General features: G+C 45.5%; 1 protein-coding gene across 2 annotated transcripts in view; it reads right to left on the minus strand.

The window, feature by feature from the left end:
* The window catches only part of atp2a3 (ATPase sarcoplasmic/endoplasmic reticulum Ca2+ transporting 3), a 195,214-nt gene that overhangs the window by 112,449 nt on the left and 60,107 nt on the right, over positions 1–22,658 (minus strand). For both annotated transcript variants that reach the window (XM_084320256.1, XM_084320255.1), the window contains exons 4-5: positions 22,343–22,447; positions 19,921–20,059 (exon numbers count right to left, since the gene is read on the minus strand). In XM_084320256.1, the coding sequence (XP_084176382.1) occupies positions 19,921–20,059; positions 22,343–22,447 (244 nt within the window). The remainder of the gene's footprint in view (positions 1–19,920; positions 20,060–22,342; positions 22,448–22,658) is intronic.

The raw sequence follows: 22,658 nt of genomic DNA on the forward strand, positions 1-22,658 counted from the left end.
TAGGGCGCTGACTTAAATGCAGCCAAATCACTGTTACAATGTTCTCTCCATTCTTGGCACACGCACACCAAGTGAGCCTGAAGAAGCGGGAAGCGAGACATGCAGTTCGCTCGGTGACTTTTTATCTCACACTGAATAAATACATTCCGGGTGGGAAACGAGACGTCAGTCCGCTTGCAGAACCAATGGCAGCTCCACACCACAGGTGAGCACTCAGCCCCATCAAATGACTCACAGAAAAAGAGGGGGGGCCGAGGGGGGGGGTGTTGGACAGGAGGAGGTTGGGTAGGTGGGGTGGGGTTGGGTGGGTGGGGGGGGGGACTGTACATTGGAGGTGGGGGGGGGGGGGGGGGGGGGGTTGGGTAGGGGGTGTGTGGGTGTGGGACACTGTACATTGGAAAAAAAGCCATACTTGGTCATTTACTGTACAACTGGGTTAGGACATTTGTAGGGGCCAGTTTCGAATTGCAGTCTCCCGTAGGTGTTCTTTGAGAGTGTTTTTGAAAGTGGGTAGTGATTCACATTCCTTTACAGCTGTGGGTAGGGCGTTCCACATTGATGTGGCATAATTGCAAAACGTGTTTAGTCCCTTGTTCGAGGGTTTAACAAAGGTTAACCTTTCACTACCACACTACAGAAGGTTAACCTTTCACTACCACACTACAGAAGGTTAACATTTCACTACCACACTACAGAAGGTTAACCTTTCACTACCACACTACAGAAGGTTAACCTTTCACTACCACACTACAGAAGGTTAACCTTTCACTACCACACTACAGAAGGTTAACATTTCACTACCACACTACAGAAGGTTAACCTTTCACTACCACACTACAGAAGGTTAACCTTTCACTACCACACTACAGAAGGTTAACCTTTCACTACCACACTACAGAAGGTTAACCTTTCACTACCACACTACAGAAGGTTAACCTTTCACTACCACACTACAGAAGGTTAACCTTTCACTACCACACTACAGAGGGTTAACCCTTTCACTACCACACTACAGAAGTTAACCTTTCACTATCACACTACAGAAGGTTAACCCTTTCACTACCACACTACAGAAGGTTAACCTTTCACTACCACACTACAGAAGGTTAACCTTTCACTACCACAATACAGAAGGTTAACCCTTTCACTACCACACTACAGAAGGTTAACCTTTCACTACCACACTACAGAAGGTTAACCTTTCACTACCACACTACAGAAGGTTAACCTTTCACTACCACACTACAGAAAGTTAACCTTTCACTACCACACTACAGAAGGTTAACCTTTCACTACCACACTACAGAAGGTTAACCCTTTCACTACCACACTACAAAAGGTTAACCTTTCACTACCCGTCTGTAGTGTGGTAGTGAAAGGGTTAACCTTCTGTAGTGTGGTTGTGAAAGGGTTAACCCTTTGTTGTGTGGCAGTGAAAGGGTTAACCTCCTGTATCGTTGCAATGAAAGGGTTAACCATTTGGTAGTGAAAGGGTTAAGAAGGTTATAAAAAGGAGAATGTATGTGAATATATACCCTACATTACAATTGTGGAGAAAGGGGAATGTAAATCCAATATTAGGAATTTGTTTTAATGTCGACTGGCATTTGTTTTTTAACATAAGCGTTCCCAGAAGTGTGGAAATACAGCCGCTTGCTGCCGGTCCCTGAGATAACCAGTATGATGTCCATTATTCTGTCATTATTATATACAGACGCACCATCAACCAAAAACCTTGGAGACACGTCAATAGAATAGAATAGAAATACTTTTCATTATCCAGATGGAAATTTGACACTACAAATCGCTCAATTTAACATTTAGACAGAACAAAGTCACGAATAAGAATAACAAAACAAATTGCCTAAGAATAAGAATAGAATCAAATGTAGAGTAAAAATATACAGTAAAGAATATACAGAAGTCTACAGTATGTAGTGAAGTCTACAGTTGCACAGTGCTGTTTCAAAAGTAAGAGTCCAGGAAGATGGTACTGTCACTCTGTGCTCAGTGATGCAGTGAGGCACAGTGATGCATTGTAAAGTCTGATGGCTGTCGGAATGAAGGACTTCCTGTGCCGTTCAGTGTGCCGACTTCCTGTGCCGTTCAGTGTGCCGACTTCCTGTGCCGTTCAGTGTGCCGACTTCCTGTGCCGTTCAGTGTGCCGACTTCCTGTGGCGTTCAAGATGGCAGAAGCTGGAATTAATTATTTCTTGCTAATCTGGCAGAGTGTTATACATTAACTGGAGTGTTATACATTAAACCAGAGGTGGGCAACCATGTATTTTCAGCCGGTCAGTCACAAGGGTCCTCTGAGCAGATCTCTGGATGGTTGTTGAGGAAGTCCCAAACAAAGACAGCCAATCCATCACACTCAGGCTGGCTCACGTTTTCAACATGAATCCCAACTAAACCCGGTTCTGCGTGGCTCTCTGTCCCGCCTTCTTCTTTCACAGGCGTTCCCTGGGGGTCCACCCTCTGGAATGACGTCATGAACGGCCCTGCCCTTGGGGACCAGTTTGCCGCGTTGCCAGTTAACCAGGTGGGGGATCTCCCGGGCCTTTCTGTGTGGAGTTTGCATGTTCTTCCCCTCTGTGCTCGCAATGGTTTCCCCCCCGATAAACCCAATGGTAAAAACATGCACAACAGATCGCTACCGCTGTCGCGTCCCCGACGAAGATGAACAGGAGCACTTGGATTGGTCCCCGGGGGGGCCGCAGCCCATGTCTGGTCCCGGCTGCCCTTGGGGGGGGGAAGGACGACGGGATGGCTCAAACGCAGAGAGGAACATTTCATCGGCGACCCAAAAAGAAAAAATTGCATGTGTGTGTATCTGTGTGTGTGCCGCCCATCGCATGTATGTGTGCAATGAATAAAGACTTCTTCAAAGTCCAGTTTAATCTTTTAAAATAAATGCACTGCTTTCAGTCAGGTCTGTTACCTGCTGAACGGATGAGACCGCATCATTGAGAACGGAAAGAGACGCCAAGAGACGGAACTAGCATTTCTACACAGAATGGGAAGAGGGTTATTTTTTCTTCCATGTCGAACGGAAAATGCATCTGCCTTATATGCCATTACTGCACAGCGCTAGTGTAACAAGTGTCAATTGAACATTGTTTATTATTATTATTATTAAGGTTTGAAATGTCACCAAATCCTGTTTACAAATGTCTACAAGTGGTTACTATTGTTTATTATTTTATTAAGGATTGAAATGTTACCAAATCCTGTTTACAAGTGGTTATTATTATTTATTATTTCTTTATACCAAAGGCACTTTTATCTGAACGTAACTTGGAAAGTTCACGTTCAATAGTTTAGCACTTCCGGGTCAAATATTTGCGCGTGTTAGAAGCAACCTTCCGGTTTGAGTTCAGTTTGCAACGAGAACTCAACGTGAGAGGTATGTGATTACTGTGGCGTGCTGCACTATTGTGTTTCATACTGTTGTGTATATATTTTGTATGAGAATTGAATGTAAATAGATAATAATGACTCGATAGTGTTGTGATGAACGGTGTGGTTATATTATATGCACAATTGAAGGTTTTAGTCAGTGTATTTCACCGAGGCAATATAGTCAAACCTATTGTTCTCTGTCAACAGATGTGACTGAGAGCACATTGTGTGACGCTGTTTCCTTTTGTGGTATTGACCACCCGTTTCATGCAGGTGGCCTCCATTGCAGACCACGAATAAATGATGAACCGTTGTCCATGTGTGCCGACTCATCACTAAGCATCACACCCAGAACACAACGCAGCAGGAGACACGGACAGCACATCCGTTACACTAGCAAGAAAAGGAAACTTGGAAAGAGCATGTCCTCGCTCGCACATCATTCGGCAAAAGAGGACTTCAGCCAATGGTGAAGTGAGAAAGACAAAAGGTGCTTGAACTGAAGTCACAACAACAAGCAACAGGACGAGCCACATTCTTCAGCCTCCTATTGCATCATGGCTTCAGCCATGTTCTTCAGCCAAAACACAAGAAACCGTTTCAGGATGGCGAGATGTTTTGGTGCCGACAAGATTAAATGTGATCTTATTAAAAACAAGACTGAAGTCATGGAAGACACCCACACAGCCTTCAGTTGTACAGGAGAACAGTGACACGGAGACGTGAGGGGAGACATTATTCCACCCAGGCAATGAGCGAACTAGAAAGGTGCAAATCTCCACCAAGCGGCAGCCACACATTTCGTCTCCCTCACAGAGCAAACAAACACGTGTACAATATTTAACAAATGCAGCAGTAGTATTACACGATTACATTAGCAAACATTACACACTATTAAACTAGCACCCTATTACACCATTACACACCATTATACCATACACTAGGGGTGGAACGGTTCACAAAATCGACGGTTCGGTTCGTATCACGGTTTTAGGTTTACGGTTTTCGGTTCGGTTTATGTTTTTTTTTTTTTTATTTAACACTCCAAAAATACCATACATCAACATAAGATATATAGCCTAAAAATAATAAAACTTTTCAGTTAATCTCAATGACGTAGTCATGCAAAAACTGAAAGAATGAGGCCATTTGACATCAGGCACATTATTTTGACAGTGACGGTTAGAGCTAGGAGAGGCATTGCTGATTTAAACATGCTTCTCATTTATTTGGTAAAAAAAAGGTTTACCTTTAATAATGTTTGGCACACAAAGACCAAACTGACTGAAAAATATAGGCAACATTTGTCAAAGTATTAACTTAGTGCAAACAAATAAAATAATTAAACCTTTCCATTTTTGTGGCCACATTATAGACAAAGGCCAACATAAAGTATGCATAATGCTCAACCAGCACTAGACTTTATCAAAAAGTGAAAGTCACAGAAAAGATTATTAGGGTTTTAAATAAGGACGTTTATGGGGTTTCTTGTATTAATAATAATTTGCACTAAGGAATGTTGTAACTGTTATCTTAAAAAAAAGGAGATGTTACAAGGGAATGGGGAATATAAACCCCCCCACAGTGGTGTGTGGAGTTGGTATGTCCCAGCAGCAGGGACCAGGATGTTATGGTTTGGCAATACAGACGCACAGTTGATACACACGCTCTCGTCTCCTGGCTCGTTATTGAACATAAACAGTTTTATTACATGGCGTTTTAACATTCGCCGAAATGCTTGATTGTGATTGGTCAATAGCGCTCGGCAGAGGTCCGTTATTCCTTGATAACGGACCTCTGCCGAGCAATAATGACCGCTGTTCGCAGCTGTTCGCAATCAAGCCCACTGACACACACTGCATCAGTGCAATCAGACACACCTGCCGGCTGCCGGCGAAGCTGCCGGCGATGACAGCGCGGAGCGACAGAACAGAACTGTGTCTGCATTTGATCTCGTCTTGTCGATGGTGTAAAATGAATTAGGTATATTGTTAGTAAGTTAGCCATGTAATAAGCAGGATAATGTATAGCTATACTCGGTCATTGTCGCAAAATAATTGACCTTCACTACGTTTAGAACACCTCGGCGAGGCGCCTCTGTATTTTTTTTTTTGTATTGATATTTTTCCCCCTCCTTTTTCCTCCGATTTTCTCCCATCCCAATGTTAGTCGTTATGCCAATTCCCAATCCCCTTCCTGGTCGCTGCGCACTTAGCCTCCACTCTCCCAGACCGACTGTGGGGGGTATCACCTGCTTCCTCCGACACACGTCTAGCCAATCAACCGCTTCTTTTCACCTGGCAGCGCGGACTCTCACTGAGAGGGTGTAACGTGTGGAAGGATTACACTACCCCCCTTAGATCCTATCCGCGCTGAGCAGGCGCCCCGACCGAACTGTAGGAGTCGCTGTTTACAACGACCCGGACCCACCCCGCCAGCTTTCCCACCCTCTAATACAGCCAATTGTATTAGTGTGAACAGCCAGCCAAGCTGGTGACAACGCCGGAGCTGTGAGCTGGATTCGAACAGGCGAATCCAGCGTCTCCGGCGTTGGTGACGAACGCAATCTCCGCTATGCCACCTGACCGCCCTGCGCCTCTGTATTCTAAACTCTGTGTCGGTCAATTATTTTGTGACAATGACCTCGTAGCTATACATTATCCCTTACATATTTGAACCTCTGTTGTCAAGCCTCGTCAATATACCCCCCTTCCCCACTAATCAAACTGGTGTCGTGGAGTCACTTCGCTGTGAGCGTTTCCACGGTAAGCTTGCGGCTAAAGTTGGTTAGCTCGTAGCTAGCGTAATGTTAGCCTAGCTCGAGGCTAACGTTATATAACCGAACAATACACACATGCCCCGAACCGTGGAGGTCGTATCGAACGGTGTACGGTTCGAATGCATACCGTTCCACCCCTACCATACACACTATTACACAGAATTACACCATTACCCAAGTACTCTGTACCGAGTTCACCTCCCACAAGTCTCTACGACTGAAACAGTAGTTTTGTGTAGCGAGAAAAGGTAAAGAAGTGAGAAATGACTGAGTGCTCCTAATACAGTAAGAGCAGGGGTGTAAAAAAGTACCCAGAAATTATACTTAAGTGAAAGTATGGGTACCGTCTCAAAATCTAAAGTCAGAGTATCTGGCTAAAAACACACTTGAGTAAAAGTCAAAAAGTTTTTACCTTTAAATGTACTTAAGTACTAAAAAGTAAAAATAAAAAAAAAATAAAAAAAATCTGATTGTCTATTCTGATAGCAGGTGTTTAATCAAAGATCCCCGCTTTCCAGTCTTGCACAAGGACCAATCAGCATGGGTATGGGCGGGTTCATTTTCCATTGATGGGGATTTGATTGGCTGTTTTTAAATAAAGTGTGGCCTCAGGATTAATAACGTTAACGTTAGTTCGGCCAGAGAAACAAATACTAATTAAAATTGTTGCGAGATTTGTACTTTGTACAGTAGGTCTGCATTTTAAATGTAAGGAGTAAAAAGTATGTTTTTTTTCTCTGAAATGTAATTGAGTAAAAGTACAAGTATACAAACCTAATAATACTAGAGTAAATTACAAATCCCAAAAAACAGTACTTAAGTATTGTAACAAAGTACAATTACTCAAGTACTTTACACCCCTGAGTAAGAGTGATGGTTTATCACGAGAGAGATGGACGTCATCATTACAGTGTTGATGATGCCACAACTTTGAGCATAACTTTGAGCCTTAAAAGTTTGAATCCAACCTATTGAGAGGATGAGCGCTCCAGAGATATTGAATTATAGACCGTCTCTGTCCGAGTCCTTGAGAATTATGATCTTCTTTCTTCTCCCTCGTCTAGGATACTGAAAGGAACACAGCGCAGACGAGCGCCATGGGCTTTCATCCTTCAACTATATATTATATTATATTCAGTGTGGTCCACAACTCATCAAGTTGCCAATTATTGTCGGCGGTTCCGTTTAAGATGAGATAAGGTAAGATATTCCTTTATTGATTGATGACATAAACAGAAAGAAACGGCTATAGGCGTTTAAAAAGCCTGCCTGTAGAAGTACATTTTTAGCTGCTTTTTAAATGGTAAATGGCTGCTTTTTTATACATCAGCTTTTATAATAATAATAATAATGCAGGACCTGTTGCAGAGGTCTTTATTCGGCATGCAACGACACTCAATGTTTTAGCGGTACACACACAGCGGTTAGTTTTAGCACACACACCGGAACACACACGCATGCATTGTCTCTTTAGAATCGCCGATGCGATTCGTCTCTGCGATTACCCATCCCGTCGTCCTTCCCCCCCCAAGGGCAGCCGGGAGCAGACAGGCGTCAACGTGAGCCGAGCCAGGGGACCAATCCAAGTGCTCCTGTCCGTCTTCGTCAAGGACGCCACAGCGTTAGCGATCTGTTGTTGTGCATGTTTTTCCATTGGGTTTATCTTATTGGGGGGGAAGCCCTTGCGAGCACGGGGAGAACATGCAAACTCCACACAGAAAGACCTGGGAGATAACCCACCTGGGTACCTGGCATCATGGAAACCTGGTCCCCAAGCGGGAATCGAACCCTGGACCTTCTTGCTGTGAGGCGACAGTGTTAACCACTACACCACCGTGCCGCCCTTATCCAAAGCGCTTTACAATTTGTTCCTCACATTTTACCCATGGTTAAGTGTCTTGCTCAAGGACACATCAACACACTGCCCGGGAGGAACGGGAATCGAACCGGGAACCTCCGGATTGCTCTACCTCCCGAGCCCCTTGAGCTCTCTGAGGGAGCGGTTTTCAGGTTTAAGGGGAGGAGGGCGTCCCAGAGCCTTGGGGCTGCAGTCACTGTAAAAGCTCGGCCCCCTTTTGTCTTGAGCCTGGTCCTGGGCTCCACCAGGAGCTCCTGATGGGAAGACCTGGTCCTGGGCTCCACCAGGAGCTCCTGATGGGAAGACCTGGTCCTGGGCTCCACCAGGAGCTCCTGATGGGATGACCTGGTCCTGGGCTTCACCAGGAGCTCCTGATGGGATGACCTGGTCCTGGGCTCCACCAGGAGCTCCTGACGGGATGACCTGGTCCTGGGCTCCACCAGGAGCTCCTGATGGGATGACCTGGTCCTGGGCTCCACCAGGAGCTCCTGACGGGATGACCTGGTCCTGGGCTCCACCAGGAGCTCCTGATGGGATGACCTGGTCCTGGGCTCCACCAGGAGCTCCTGATGGGATGACCTGGTCCTGGGCTCCACCAGGAGCTCCTGATGGGATGACCTGGTCCTGGGCTCCACCAGGAGCTCCTGATGGGATGACCTGGTCCTGGGCCCCACCAGGAGCTCCTGATGGGATGACCTGGTCCTGGGCTCCACCAGGAGCTCCTGATGGGATGACCTGGTCCTGGGCTCCACCAGGAGCTCCTGACGGGATGACCACACTGACAGATGGAGGAGAGTGGGTGGATGAGCTCATTAATGTAGGGGGGGGGGGCTCTGTAGGCGAACACCAGGACCTTTAAGTTGATCCTGGAGTTTACCGGGATTTCATACTTTGTGCAGATGAGGGTCTGTATGCCGGTATATTATACATTACAATGATTATAAGCAATAAATCATTTGAATCTGAATATATACTCCTCTAGAGTAAAAGTAAACCGTATACACAAGGTTCTCTCAATGTGGACACTTCCCAGAGAGAGCTTCTGATTATTCTGTCATTTCTTTATTTTTTTATTGACTTTATGGTGTTTTTGAGGAGAGAGGAGAGGGGAGGAGAGAGGAGAGGAGAGGAGAGGAGGGAGGGAGGGAGGGAGGAGAGAGGAGAGAGGAGAGGGGGAGGGAGGAGAGGAGAGGGAGGGAGGAGATGAGGAGAGAGGAGAGGGGAGGGAGGAGAGGAGAGGAGAGGGAGGGAGGAGAGGGGAGGAGAGAGGAGAGGGGAGGGAGGAGAGGGGAGGGAGGAGAGGGGAGGGAGGGAGGACAGGAGAGAGCAGGGAGGGAGGAGAGGGGAGGAGAGAGGAGAGGGGAGGGAGGAGAGGAGAGGGAGGGAGGAGAGGGGAGGAGAGAGGAGAGGGGAGGGAGGAGAGGAGAGGAGAGGAGAGGGAGGGAGGAGGGGAGGAGAGAGGAGAGGGGAGGGAGGAGAGGGGAGGGAGGGAGGAGAGGGGAGGAGAGAGGAGGGAGGAGAGAGGAGAGGGGGAGGGAGGAGAGGAGAGGAGGGGAGGGAGGGAGGGAGGGAGGAGAGGAGAGGAGAGGAGAGGAGAGGAGAGGAGAGGAGAGGAGAGGAGAGGAGAGGAGAGGAGAGGAGAGGAGAGGGAGGGAGGAGAGGGGAGGAGAGAGGAGAGGGGAGGGAGGAGAGGGGAGGGAGGGAGGACAGGAGAGAGCAGGGAGGGAGGAGAGGGGAGGGAGGGAGGGAGGTGTGTTAGTGTGGGAGCGAGAGCCAGTGGGGTCAATAGGTCCCTAGGGGCAGGGCCACACAGAGGCTTTTTAACCCCTTCACTGCCGCACTACCAAACGGTTAACCCTTTCACTGCAACAATACACAGAAGGTTAACCCTTTCACTGCCACACTACAGAAGGTTAACCCTTTACTATCACACTGATAGTAAAGGGTTAACCTTCTGTAGTGTGGCCGTGAAAGGGTTAAACTCCTACCCAGACTCCCCTCTCTCTCTCTCACTCCCCCTCTCTCTGTGTCACACTTTCTCTCTCGCTCTCCCTCTCAATTCTCTCTCTCTCTGGTAGAATAGAAAACCACAATCTAAATGCTAATACAGGGAGCTGGGGTGGGGGGGGGGGGGGGGGGGGGTTCTAAATATAAAACATCCTGCAGTGTGATTTGTTGCAGAATGTAAATTGTTCAGATGATACTGTACTTAACATCACCTGGAGAAACAAATAAATGACGTGGTTAGATGAGGTGGCTGTGATGGTGAGAGATCTCCCATGTGAGACCGTGTACCTGAAAGTCTGCGCCGAAATTAAGGATGTGAAACTACCATGTGATCACTTATGTAATCACAGAATTACAAGTACAGTACACCTGCCACGAATCAAGACGAGGGAGTGAATAAGACTCCCCCCCCCCCCCCCCCCCCCTCTCTCTCTCTCTCTCTCTCTCTCTCTCTCTCTCTCTCTCTCTCTCTCTCTCCTCCATCTGGCAACACACTGGACCAGAAACAAATCTGACAATGTACTGGCAAACGGGGGCACTCATTCACATGCAGGGCAGCAGTGACTGGGCGACAGTGACAGGGGGCAGCTATCCTCTCAGAGTCAGAATCAGAAAGGTCTTCATTGCCAAGTAGTTTTCACATACAAGGAATTAGCTTTGGTCGTTTTCGGTGCGACATTAGCGGACAGTCAGACAACAGACAGATGAGAGGTGGAGTAAGAAAAAAATGAAATATTAACTAAGTTTAAGCACAATAGAATAGAATAGAATTATGGAATAAAATATAGGCCAGGGCTATACAACAGTAAATAAAGAGGTTGAATCATATTAAATGGGATATAAACTAAATTTAATATAGCACAATAGAATATAGTACAATAAAAATAAAATAGGAATAGGCCAGGGCTGTGCAATTGGGCAGTTATGTGCAAAGAGTATGAGTCAGTGAAGTATGAACAGGTATGTTTTGGTTGTTTATGCAAGTATTTAGTATTTGTGTTTTTAACTGCTGCAGTGACCCACTGTGACCTCCATTTATATGTAACTAAATACTGATCGGAACGTGCAATGTTACTCTTTATCTATTTTTTTACCTTATTTTCTAGCACTTGCTTGTATTTAAATATGTTTAACACTAGCACAGCCGACAAGGGGTCAAATGACCCCTAGGCATTTTCAATACATGTATCCTTGTCACTCGGTCGAGCTCCAGCTCTGTCACTCAATGACTTGGAAAGTCACAGCACTTTGCGAGCGCCTAGCGCAGAGGGTGGCCAACCCGTGGCTTGCGAGCCGCATGTGGCTCTTTGCCCGCCAATGTGTGGCTCTTCCATCCAAAAAAATTATAATAATAATATTTATTTATTATTTCTTTTTTTTTATAAAAAAAATTTTTTCACTCAAACCTGTGGTAAACCTCATATTTTTATATTAAGAGGTAATTATATAGTTTACACTGTTTATTTTTCTCATTTTTCTCATATAAGCTGTCGGGTCATCTGACCCGTTCCGGCGGGAATCAGTGACATTTTCTCCATGGCTGTTCTAGTGTTAAGTTAAGTATTTGTGATTTTGTGTGAAGGGCGGACTAGCAAAGTAAGATTTTCATTGTATGGCAAACTGTCTGTTTAACTGTGCACATGACAATAAACAATCTTGAATCTTAACTCATTCAACGCCAGACCCGATGATAGTCGGGTTAACTCGCCGACCGTTCAGCGCCAATCACGAGTATAGTCGGGTTTGAATCGTTATTTCTTTTATTAGCGATATCCATTCATTTTCATCCATCCAGCCTGATGTTATCATTGGGAATGGGTCTGAGCTCGCAAAAGGGCAAATACCGCCTTCCAGCTGGTATTGCACTCCATTATAAAATGGTGTAGTTTCTTTTCTGGGACGATCCGAGCCGTCCGGGCGGGGTTTAAATACTCAAGCAAGGTAGGCCTATACAACGATGGCATGGAACAGTAACCCCGCCCGCTCGCCCGCCCATGTGTACCGCTCGGACCTCCACAAGCTGTATTTGGAATGGCGATCAGATAATTGGATTATTTCATTTGCATTACATCAGATACAAGGTAAGGACTCTATATATCCAATCTTGCGTTGATCTAGGGCTGGGCAATATATCGAGTATACTCGATGTATAGTGGCTTGTTCTACGTGAGATGTAGTAAATTGCTATATCGTGAACATCGAGTATTAGCCGTCAGTTAGCCGCCGCGGCTAAAAACAAACTATCAACACGGACCGACTTGCTTTAGCGCAGCGTTTTCCTCTCATTTCATTATAGACACAGACCAATGCGGACCTTCAATGATGAGCAATTGTCATTTCATTAGACACAGACCAGCTCAGACCTTCAATTGAATTGAATTGAGCAACTGGCTAACGTTAGCCGCTGTTAGCTTCTCAGCTGACGCTAAACTATCTAACTAACGTGACTCCGCGATACCATTTCCATTAGTGAGGAAATGGGGGGGGGGGGGGGGTATATTGATGAGGCTTGACAACAGGTCCAAAGATAACTTCACATTTATTGGCAATTAGTTTCTTTATATCGCTTCCTCCAGCTTCCAACTGTGTTGACAAAATGCAATCCTGGTGTGGTTAGCTACGGAGCATCAGAACGCTCAAACGCGCTCTCTCTCTCTATCTCTCTCTTCTTCTTCTTGTATATTTCCGGCGGACTACACGTCTAGGCGTATTGCTGCCCTCCACAGGACAGTGGGAGCACAATAGATTTCCAGCCCTCCCTATATTCTGTTATACATAATAATTGTTAGACTAGAAGTCTTTATTTGTCATGCAGTTTTAACACACACACGCAAGATGGGCGACCCACAGGAACACACACACACATGCACTGAGTCGCCGATGAAATGTCTCTCTGCACTTTTCCCATCCCGTCGTCCTCCCCCCCCCCCCATGGGCAGCCGGGAGCAGATAGGGCGTCAACGTGAGCCGCGCCCCGGGGACCAATCCAAGTGCTCCTGTCCGTCTTCGTCAAGGACGCCACAGCGTTAGCGATCTGTTGTGCATGTTTATCTTATCGGGGGGGAAACCCTTGCGAGCACGGGGAGAACATGCAAACTCCACACAGAAAGGCCTGGGAGATACCCCACCTGGGTACCTGGCATCATGGAAACTTGGTCCCCAAGCGGGAATCGAACCCTGGACCTTCTTGCTGTGAGGCGACAGTGTTAACCACTACACCACCGTGCCGCTCCACTACACCACCGTGCCGCTCCACTACACCACCGTGCCGTACAGCCCCGTGGCGAGCAGGAACCTCTCTCTCGCTCTCGCTCTCAATGATTTAAAGTGGCCACACGTTACAATATAAATACTAACTGGGATAGTTGATGATAAACATTTAATTTCATTATCTGAAATATTATACAATCATTAAGTCTGCTATAAGCCATTATCCCTTTGTGTGTGATTATTAAAAGTGTGTGTGTGTTTTTAGCTAAAGTGGATAGAAAACAGTAGTGCAAAAGTCACCCAAGAGTTTTTATATAAATGGTCTTACAGTAGATTATACATTTTTTAATAAAAAAAATAAAAAGTATTAGTATGTCAGTAGAGACAATGTCTTAGTACATTTTTAGAAACTTTTAATTTAATTATTTTTTAAAGCATCTTCATGGTTTAATGCAAACATATGTTGCAGGGACTATTATAATCATCGTATTGGCATGACTGTATGCATCAAAGGGTTAAATCAAGCATTTTTAAGTGCTTTAGAGTAAATGTCCAAATATCGCGATATATATCGTGTATCGTGATATAGCAAAAAAATATCGCAATATCCTTTAGAGGCCATATCGCCCAGCCCTACGTTGATCTGATATTTCTTTCTACACCGATCGCGGCTGTCTGTGTGTGTCTGTGTGCCGTTGGGTGCAGGAGGGGACTGGGGGAGCCTCGCGCTACGAGGCCCTTTTCATTCTTGCATGAGGAAGGATAATAACGATTATCTAGCGTTGATTTCAGGATGATTAGATGATCAGGCGAAAAATGACAACGTGTTTAGTGTATTCCACTAAAGGGCTATTATCGCGTCTTTTCCTGGGATTACTAAGAATCACCAAAACTATATTCATATTCAAAACGGTATAAAATGAAAATGTACGGATGAAAAAACTATCCGTTTTGTACATGTTGACTGGAAGCAACTCACTGACAATCGACGGGTGTATTAGACCCATAGCTATAATTTAAGATATATTTTAAGCACTCGCAAATCTCGCAGTCCCCCCATTGATTAAAGCGGTGGCGTTCTAGCGCCCTCTCGGGCATTAAGCGATGGCGCAGAATGAGTTAATGTAACACAGTAGGGGGGTGTCAGTGAGCGTCCCGAGCCTTGTTGATAAGGCTCACTGCAGAGGGGAAGAAAGAGAAGAAGAGACTCCCAGGTTTCCATCTCTTCAGAGTAAAAAGCCCTCAAAGGGGTCTCTGAAATCCATGGGTGGGAGGGGGGGGGGGGGGGGGGTTATTGTTTGGTTATTTTATTCTATCCTTCTCAAAAAGACACTTGTGGTCCGACGGTGTCCCGTTTGCAATACCTCCAACACAGCTTACATTACAGAACCAAAGGGGACGTGGAAAGCAGGAGGAAATGGATGGAAAGGAAAAAAGGGAAAATAGAGAAATGTGTTTGTTGTCTTTGTCACCGTATCCCTATGTATTTTCGGGTCGCAAGGTTCCGCGATTCCTTGACACACATTTTCTGGAGAGAGAGAGAGAGAGAGAGAGAGAGAGAGAGAGAGAGAGAGAGAGAGAGAGAGAGAGAGAGAGAGAGAGAGAAAGAGAGAGAGAGGCATGCGCTGCGTTACCTAGCTCAAGTGTTTACCACTGTTTTAACGCTGCTCGGCAACAAGGTTATGTCAGAGAGAGGACGGAGGGAGGGTCTTGGATGTGCGACTGTAAACACAAAACACGGCACGCTGTGTAACGCTACCATCACAACACTTCAGACCGTGCTGCCCACAGGACCGCGGCTTGTTTGTGACGGCGGTGGGCATGTTGGGATGACCAGCACACACAGTCCCCCCCCCAGGGTTCCCACAGACATTGAAAAATGGAATTCAAGGACTTGCAAGTACTTTTCCAAGCACTATTTTTCATTTAAAAAAGGGCATTTAAAAGGGATACCATTCACTCTTTTAAATCGGATCCAATATTTATGGCTTAAAACCAATTTCCGACAATTAGTTACATTTTAAATAAAAAAAAAATCTATTTCTTGCTCCAAATTTTATCATGGATGAACAAAACTTTCAATGCATATGGTTGATTTGAATTTCAAGGAGTTTTTAAAAGCACCTTTAAAGCAAAAAATTGGCTGTTTAAGGAATTTCAAGGTCTTGACTTTTGTTGTCAAATTAAGGACTTTAAGCACTTCAAGGACCTTGTGCGAACCCTGCAGTCCGACACAGTGGAAAGGACAGTGTTCGCGCACGCAAAGATGAGATGTTATTGACGTGTTGTTGTGGTAGTGGGTAGTAAATCGATGTTTTGAAAACACTGTGCTTCCCTAGGCATAAATCCAAAAACTAGTATGAATATTCCCCACACGGGAGCAGAGATTTTCCATGGTGCTGGTGAAAGCGGGAAATACAACAACTGAATGCACAATTGGTTCACCGCATAACTTAGGACTGGAACACTGACACAATTGAATCATGTTTTTTCCGTTGTTTTTATTAAAACATGTTACCGTACTTTTCGGACTATAAGCCTTTTATACTATAAGCGGACTTTTCCCCCCATTTTTCGACCCTGCGGCTTATATAACGGTGCGGCTTATATGTGACTCGACGTGACCAAACCCGAAAATGTAAAAATCTAAATATTGCTTTTTTGACTGCATTGAAATGTTATTTATCTGTTCCCTTATTTGCTAAACTTAATACAACTTGTAAATGAGTTAATTCTTGTTATTTGTCCGACAGTATTGTGTCCCAATGCTAATTACATATGGTAATTAAACATTAAAACACCTGCGGCTTATAGTCCAGTGCGGCTTATATATGTACACATCATTCAATTTAGCTGCTGCGGCTTATAGTCAGGTGCGGCTTATAGTGCGAAAAGTACGGTACATATTTAGTGGTAGAGAGGTGTTCTGCAGCATGGCATATCTTTGTATACAAAGTCATATATCGCTGTTGTCTCCAATTTAGAAAATCTTCCCCTTTTTCTTTTTCTACTTGAATGAAGAACATTGTACACAACCCTGAGACCCTGAGGCCCAGTATAACCTCAAACCCTCAACATACTACATCAAGAATACATGGGAGTGTCAATCTGCAAATGTGGTGGATTTTCTCTATTCCTAAAAAGGTACCTCCGTACAGCAGCGATGTTCAGCTCTCCATTCTCAAAATGTGAGTGACAGTTGTACTGCATGTCCCACCCCCTTTCCCATGATACAGGGCCAGTCGGGCCGTAATGATACAATCGGGGGTGATGATGCTAATGATGGAGCATCGCCGTCGGTTGTGTGATAGTAAAGGGCTAACCTTCTGTCGTGTGGCAGTGAAAGGGTTAACCTTCTGTCGTGTGGCAGTGAAAGGGTTAAAAAACAAACGTTATTTTCCAATAGTTTGCTAATTGCAGAGTCTGTCTGTCTGTCTGTCTCTCTCCCTCTCCCCCCCTCTCTCCTGTAGACACTGGGGACAAACGGCACCGTGGCACCTTGAGTGAGTGTGGATCAAGCAGGTGAGCAAAATATGGGAAGGTTGCCATAGTTACACTCTGTTAGTAAAGGGGGGGGGGGGCCTTGAGCGGGGTTAGGTTGATGTTGCATCTATCCAGCGCGGGCTTGCTTTTTGTTTGCCTCGTTATGTGAACGCGAGAGAGAGAGAGATTGCATACAATAGCTTCATAAGCCCAAATGCTGCCACACACACACATGCACCTGTACGCACACACACAAAACAATCAGTTTCCCATGAGACAGCTAATCAATACTATGCCACTCCTTGCTCCCAAACACACACACACTGAACAAACCCAGTATATTGGGCGTCTTAGTTCATGAAATGCTACGCCACAAATCTCTAACAACAGACTATGCAACACACAAGAGGAATGACGAGCTCTAGCTAGTCAGTCAAATCACATTTTCATTCTTAAATGCCGTGCGACATTTGAATGGAGGTCGCTACAGTAACGCACAGCTCATTCAGAGCACGTACAGTAGCTCATTCAGAGCACGCAGCTCGTTCAGAGCACGTAGACCCTCGTCTGCCCAGTCTGGTGCCGTGACGTTGAAAACACTGCGATTATGAATGAAGACGGATCTCCTGTTCCCTGCTCCTTCCTCCAGACAGGCTTCTTGCTGCCGCCAGCGAGGCACGGTTCACACAACACCGTTACAATACAGTATGTATTCTTTACCGCACCGTGAACATGGCAGCGGTGATACACATACTGTACGTCTGTCTCAAGACTTAGTCCTGCATGTATCAACAAATGCGTATGTTGGTGTGAAATTTATGTGTGCCATTATTACTATATCAACTGTAATAATTATGGAATATTACTATAATGAGCTGTATGTGTATGAACCAAGCATCTCACTGTAATGTACCTGTACTTTATTCGTGATAATAAACTACTACTACTACTACTTTATATGTGTATCTGTGTTTATATGTACAGTACAGTATGTGCATGTGTGTGTGTGTGTGTGTGTGTTTGCATATATGAGTATGTGCATGTGTGTGTACATACATGTGTGTGTGTGTGTGTGTGTGTGTGTGTGTGTGTGTGTGTGTGTGTGTGTGTGTGTGTGTGTGTGTGTGTGTGTGTGTGGAATTACACAGATGTTCTGGAAGCAGAAAGACAACAAGGCTATTTTTAGAGTGGACTGCCCACACGTGGGGTGAGTTTACGGCAGGGCAGTGTGTGTGTGTGTGTGTGTGTGTGTGTGTGTGTGTGTGTGTGTGTGGGGGGGGGGGACCTGACACACATCCAGCAGCATGCAGGTGGTGAGGCTGAGAGCATGGAAAGCAAAGAGGGGGGAAGCTATGGAAATTGAAATAGGCTCCTAAATACAGACAGACACCACCGCAGCCACTTTACAGAACCCCACACACGGCAACACACACACACACACACACACACACACACACACACACACACACACACACACACACACACACACACACACACACACACACACACACACACACACACACACACACACACACACACACACACACACACACACACACACACACACACACACACACACACACACACACACACACACACACACACACACACACACACACACACACACACACACACACACACACACACACACACACACACACACACACACACACACACACACACACACACACACACACACACACACACACACACACACACACACACACACACACACACACACACTGGATGCTGGCCCCTAGCACCTGTGGGTCCAGAGAAAAGGCTCTTATGTAATCGAGTTTGGGATATTCCAGTAGTGTTTCCAGACTCATTGGCTCGGTCAGCAGTGTGTGTGTACTGGTACGTGTGTGTGTGTGTGTGTGTGTGTGTGTGTGTGTGTGTGTGTGTGTGTGTGTGTGTGTGTGTGTGTGTGTGTGTGTGTGTGTGTGTGCGCGTGTGTGCGTGTGCGTGTGTGTGTGTATACAGGATGCTGTACAGGATGTAGGGGAATGGGAATACTGAGGCCTGCGTTACACAGACAACTATACTTGCAACTGTGGGTTGCAGATTGTCATTTTCAAGTCACACACCTCGTCAGTTGCACAGGGCTGTGACACTACTGGATGTCCTTTATATGGAAATCTCTACTGTGTAATTGGGGTGGGACAGGCCGGCATTGAGCTGTGGGTCTCAGCGGCCGAGAGAGTTAAGGCCACTATTTAGCAACGGAGCGGGGTTGGGGTGTTGGTCCTGGGGGGTCCGGGGGTGGGAGTGGAAATGTCTAATGTATTCTTTTTTTTTTATCCACTTTTTCTCCAATTTTTCTATATTTTCTCCCATCCCAATTTCGTATCATCCAATTCAACCCTCCCCTGTCACGAACGCTGTTTCTTGCCTCCCACAAGCCAGCTGCAATGTGGACTAAGTCATACATAGCACAAGTCCCCTCCGGTACTTGAGGTAACAGCAGTCGCATCTTTTCACCTGCGCAGCTCGATCTCTCAGTGGCGAGGAGGAACGCGTGGGAGGCTCACGCTGCCCCCGACACTTCCTGATTCTACTGCGCAGGCGCACCAACCGACCTGTAGGAGTCACTGTCCACAACGCCCGATCCCCACCCATCAGTTTCCCACCCCCTGATACGGCCAATGTGTATTAGTATGAACGACCAGCTAAACTGAAAGCAATGTGGAGCGCTGGGCTCGAACAGGCGAGCCCAGCCTCTCCGCATTCATGGCGAGTGCCTTGCCCACTACGCCACGTAGCCGCCCTGAAATGTCTAATGTCTTTTGTGGTGTTTGTGATAATATAATTTGTTTTTATTTTTAGGTTCTGTATTTATTATTTTTGTTGTTCTACTGTCATTCTATTGTCACTGTTGTTATTGTTATTATTATTATTATCGTCTGGTGTTGTTCCGTTTATTAGTATTCTTGTATTATGGTCATGTTTTGTTTTATCCATGTAAAAAAGAGAAAGAAAATAAAAAGGTAAAGCTATACAAATAAAGTTTACTTACTTACTTACTTACTTACTCTGTACTATCCAATTCAGATGCCACTTAACCGCATGCACCTTGAGTTTGGTGTAAAAGTGGCTTGTGTAGCGCTGGCTGATTCAACAGTAAGTGGCCGATCAATAAGAGATTAGCCTCGGGACAGTGCCTTCTAACCCGTCTCACCTGCCACCTCCACGATGTCTCCGGGGACGATGTCGCGGGCCTTGATGTTCTGGACGGCCTTGCGGTTCATGCGGAACACCTTGCCCATCTCTGGCTCGTACTCCTTCAAAGCCTCGATGGCATTCTCTGCATTCCTCTCCTAAGCGAGAGAGAGAGGGGTTGTGCAAAAAGGGAAGGAGGAAAATGAAAAATAAACTGCACTCATTTCACAATCCTCTGTTTTTAGTGTGGTTTTTACCATGTCTGGGTGTATTTTTATGATGCGATAACCATCATAGCTGCCAACTAACATTGATTATATCTCAGAATTCTCTCTCTTCACTCTAGACTCTAGTTTCAGTGGAATTGTGTTGCAGAGGGAACAGCTTGGACCCACGTTTATTTCCTGTTCCATTGTCTCTATAGCCATCTATAGTGACACTATAGATCGTTTGAGCTCATACACCTGCCAGGGTTAAAAAAAAAAAAAAACATTTAAAATGTAATCCATTATAATGTGGTGGAACCAGATTAATCAATTATGCTCATGGACAGATCTGCATGATCAATATTAGGTTTATTAGTTAGACACATGGATCAAAGTGCATGTAGGTTAAATGACCTTGGCTAGGCCAGGCCACCCAAGAGGTCAAGAGACCAAGCTCTCTTAGGTGTGAGATTTAAGCTATTGTCTCAGAACAAACAAACAGTATTCTTCCACAATACCAATCATATTTCAATATTTTTTGTAGAGACCAAAAAAGATAATGGGAATACTATGTTTTTTGCGCGAAATATCACAATACCTTTTCGTGAGGGAAGCTCTACAACAGGGGTCGCCAATTAGGTTTTACGGCGGGCCAGATTTTCCCCAAGCCGTTGCTTCGCGGGCCAGGATAAAAAACAATGGCTAATTTAATATACTGATATTGAAAAAAGACAAACGTTTTTCTCTGGTCTGCATCCCCCCAACAACCGTGTGCACTGCGCCGCACTGCACTGCACCCACTCTGCAATCCGCCAAACAAAGTTCTCACTCATCCATTCATTCATGAACAGCTCTCAGCTGTTGCAGATCACCGCGGCGCCGGTGTTCTGCGCGCAGGAGTGCTGGCAGCAGAATTCGAGGAAGAGTAGAATTTTGCAGAACACCGGCGGGTGATGAACAGATCAGAATGCATGAAAACACGACTCACCATACCTTCTTGTTTGTTGTTAAGTCCTCCAAAATCCCTGCTAATGTTTGAAACATGTCATATCCACTCGCCGCCCTCCAATTCCAGATTGGCGTTGAATGCAGCTACTTTATCTGCCAACTTGCCTCGTTGTTGTTGTTGTTGTTGTCGCCACATATTATGCAGAGAGGACGTCGGCTCGGCACGCAAGAATCACCGACCTGTTACGATAAACCCGTATTTTAAGTATGGCTCCTGTTTATTAAAAGAAGCGTTATATTTCCCCGTTGCAAAGAATCTATCCAAAGATGTTTGTTTTGTTTTCTTTCGCTCGCGAGTCGCATCTCGAACGCGGAAGTGAAAGTGCGTTAGGGAAATAGACACAGGGCCCGGTGGGACTATTCCATTGGTTCTCCCAGTCCACCTGACAATTTCTAGCATTTCAATTGGGTATAGTGACAGACATGCTTTTGATGACTGCCGGTAGATAGATACAGCTTCACAATAAAAGACACCTTGGCGTCCCGAGTGAATATTTCCCGTGCGTCAAATAAATATCATATTCTCAAAATAATCTGACGGGCCAGAAATTATTGCTGGCGGGCCAATGTTGGCCCGCGGGCCGCCTATTGCCGATCCCTGCTCTACAAGATACACTACACCACTAGACCTGTCGAAATACTTCCCAAAGTCAGTGAAGTCCACGACCACTACACCAGAGGGAGCTCCACAAATCACGTTCAACCCAGATTCGGCTCAAACAAGGGACTAAACACGTTTCGCAATTATAATAATACATCTATTTTATATATAGCGCTTTTCCAGGTGCTCAAAGACGCAATTATGCCACAACAATGTGGAACGCCCTACCCACAGCCGTAAAAGAATGTGAATCCCTACCCTCCTTAAAAACGCTCTCAAAGAGCACCTACGGGTGGCTGCAATTAGAAACTGGCCCAGGTAAATGTCAAAATCCCCCACCCCACCCAACCCCCTCTAATGTACAGTTTCAATGTTTTTATGATGTTCTCTCTTTCTTACACAGTACCGTATATTTGCATGTCTTGTATGTCTCTAAATGTCTTGATGAATTGAAAATAGAGGACCCTGATGTAAACGAGACGAAAGTCTTTTTCTGGTCTTCATCCTCTTAGCAGTTGTGTGTATTGCGCCGTACTGTATTGTACCCATTCTGCAATCAGTTAATAAAGTTTTCAATCAATCAATCACCACGCACACACACACACACAATGAGAAGTACATCTCACCTGCCAGACGCCGATCACTGCGTTGGCGACGAGGATGAGGAGGATAACAATCGGCTCGACGAAGGCCGTGATCGTCTCTTCGCCGTCCTCGAACAGAGCCAACACCTGGAGAACACACACACGTCTCAGAGCCAACACCTGGAGAACACACACACTTCTCAGGCACTGTATCACGTCTCCTTAAGCCCCAGGCTTACTCGGAAACCTCACCATTATCTGGTTTGCACTGTGAACACCTGAAAGGAAAATAAACTCAAAGCTAAAAAGGGTTAACTTGTCAGGAATTACACTTGAAGTACACGAGCACACACACACA

Source organism: Notolepis coatsorum, assembly GCF_963971535.1.
Source record: "Notolepis coatsorum genome assembly, chromosome: 8".
Lineage (NCBI taxonomy): Eukaryota > Metazoa > Chordata > Actinopteri > Aulopiformes > Paralepididae > Notolepis > Notolepis coatsorum.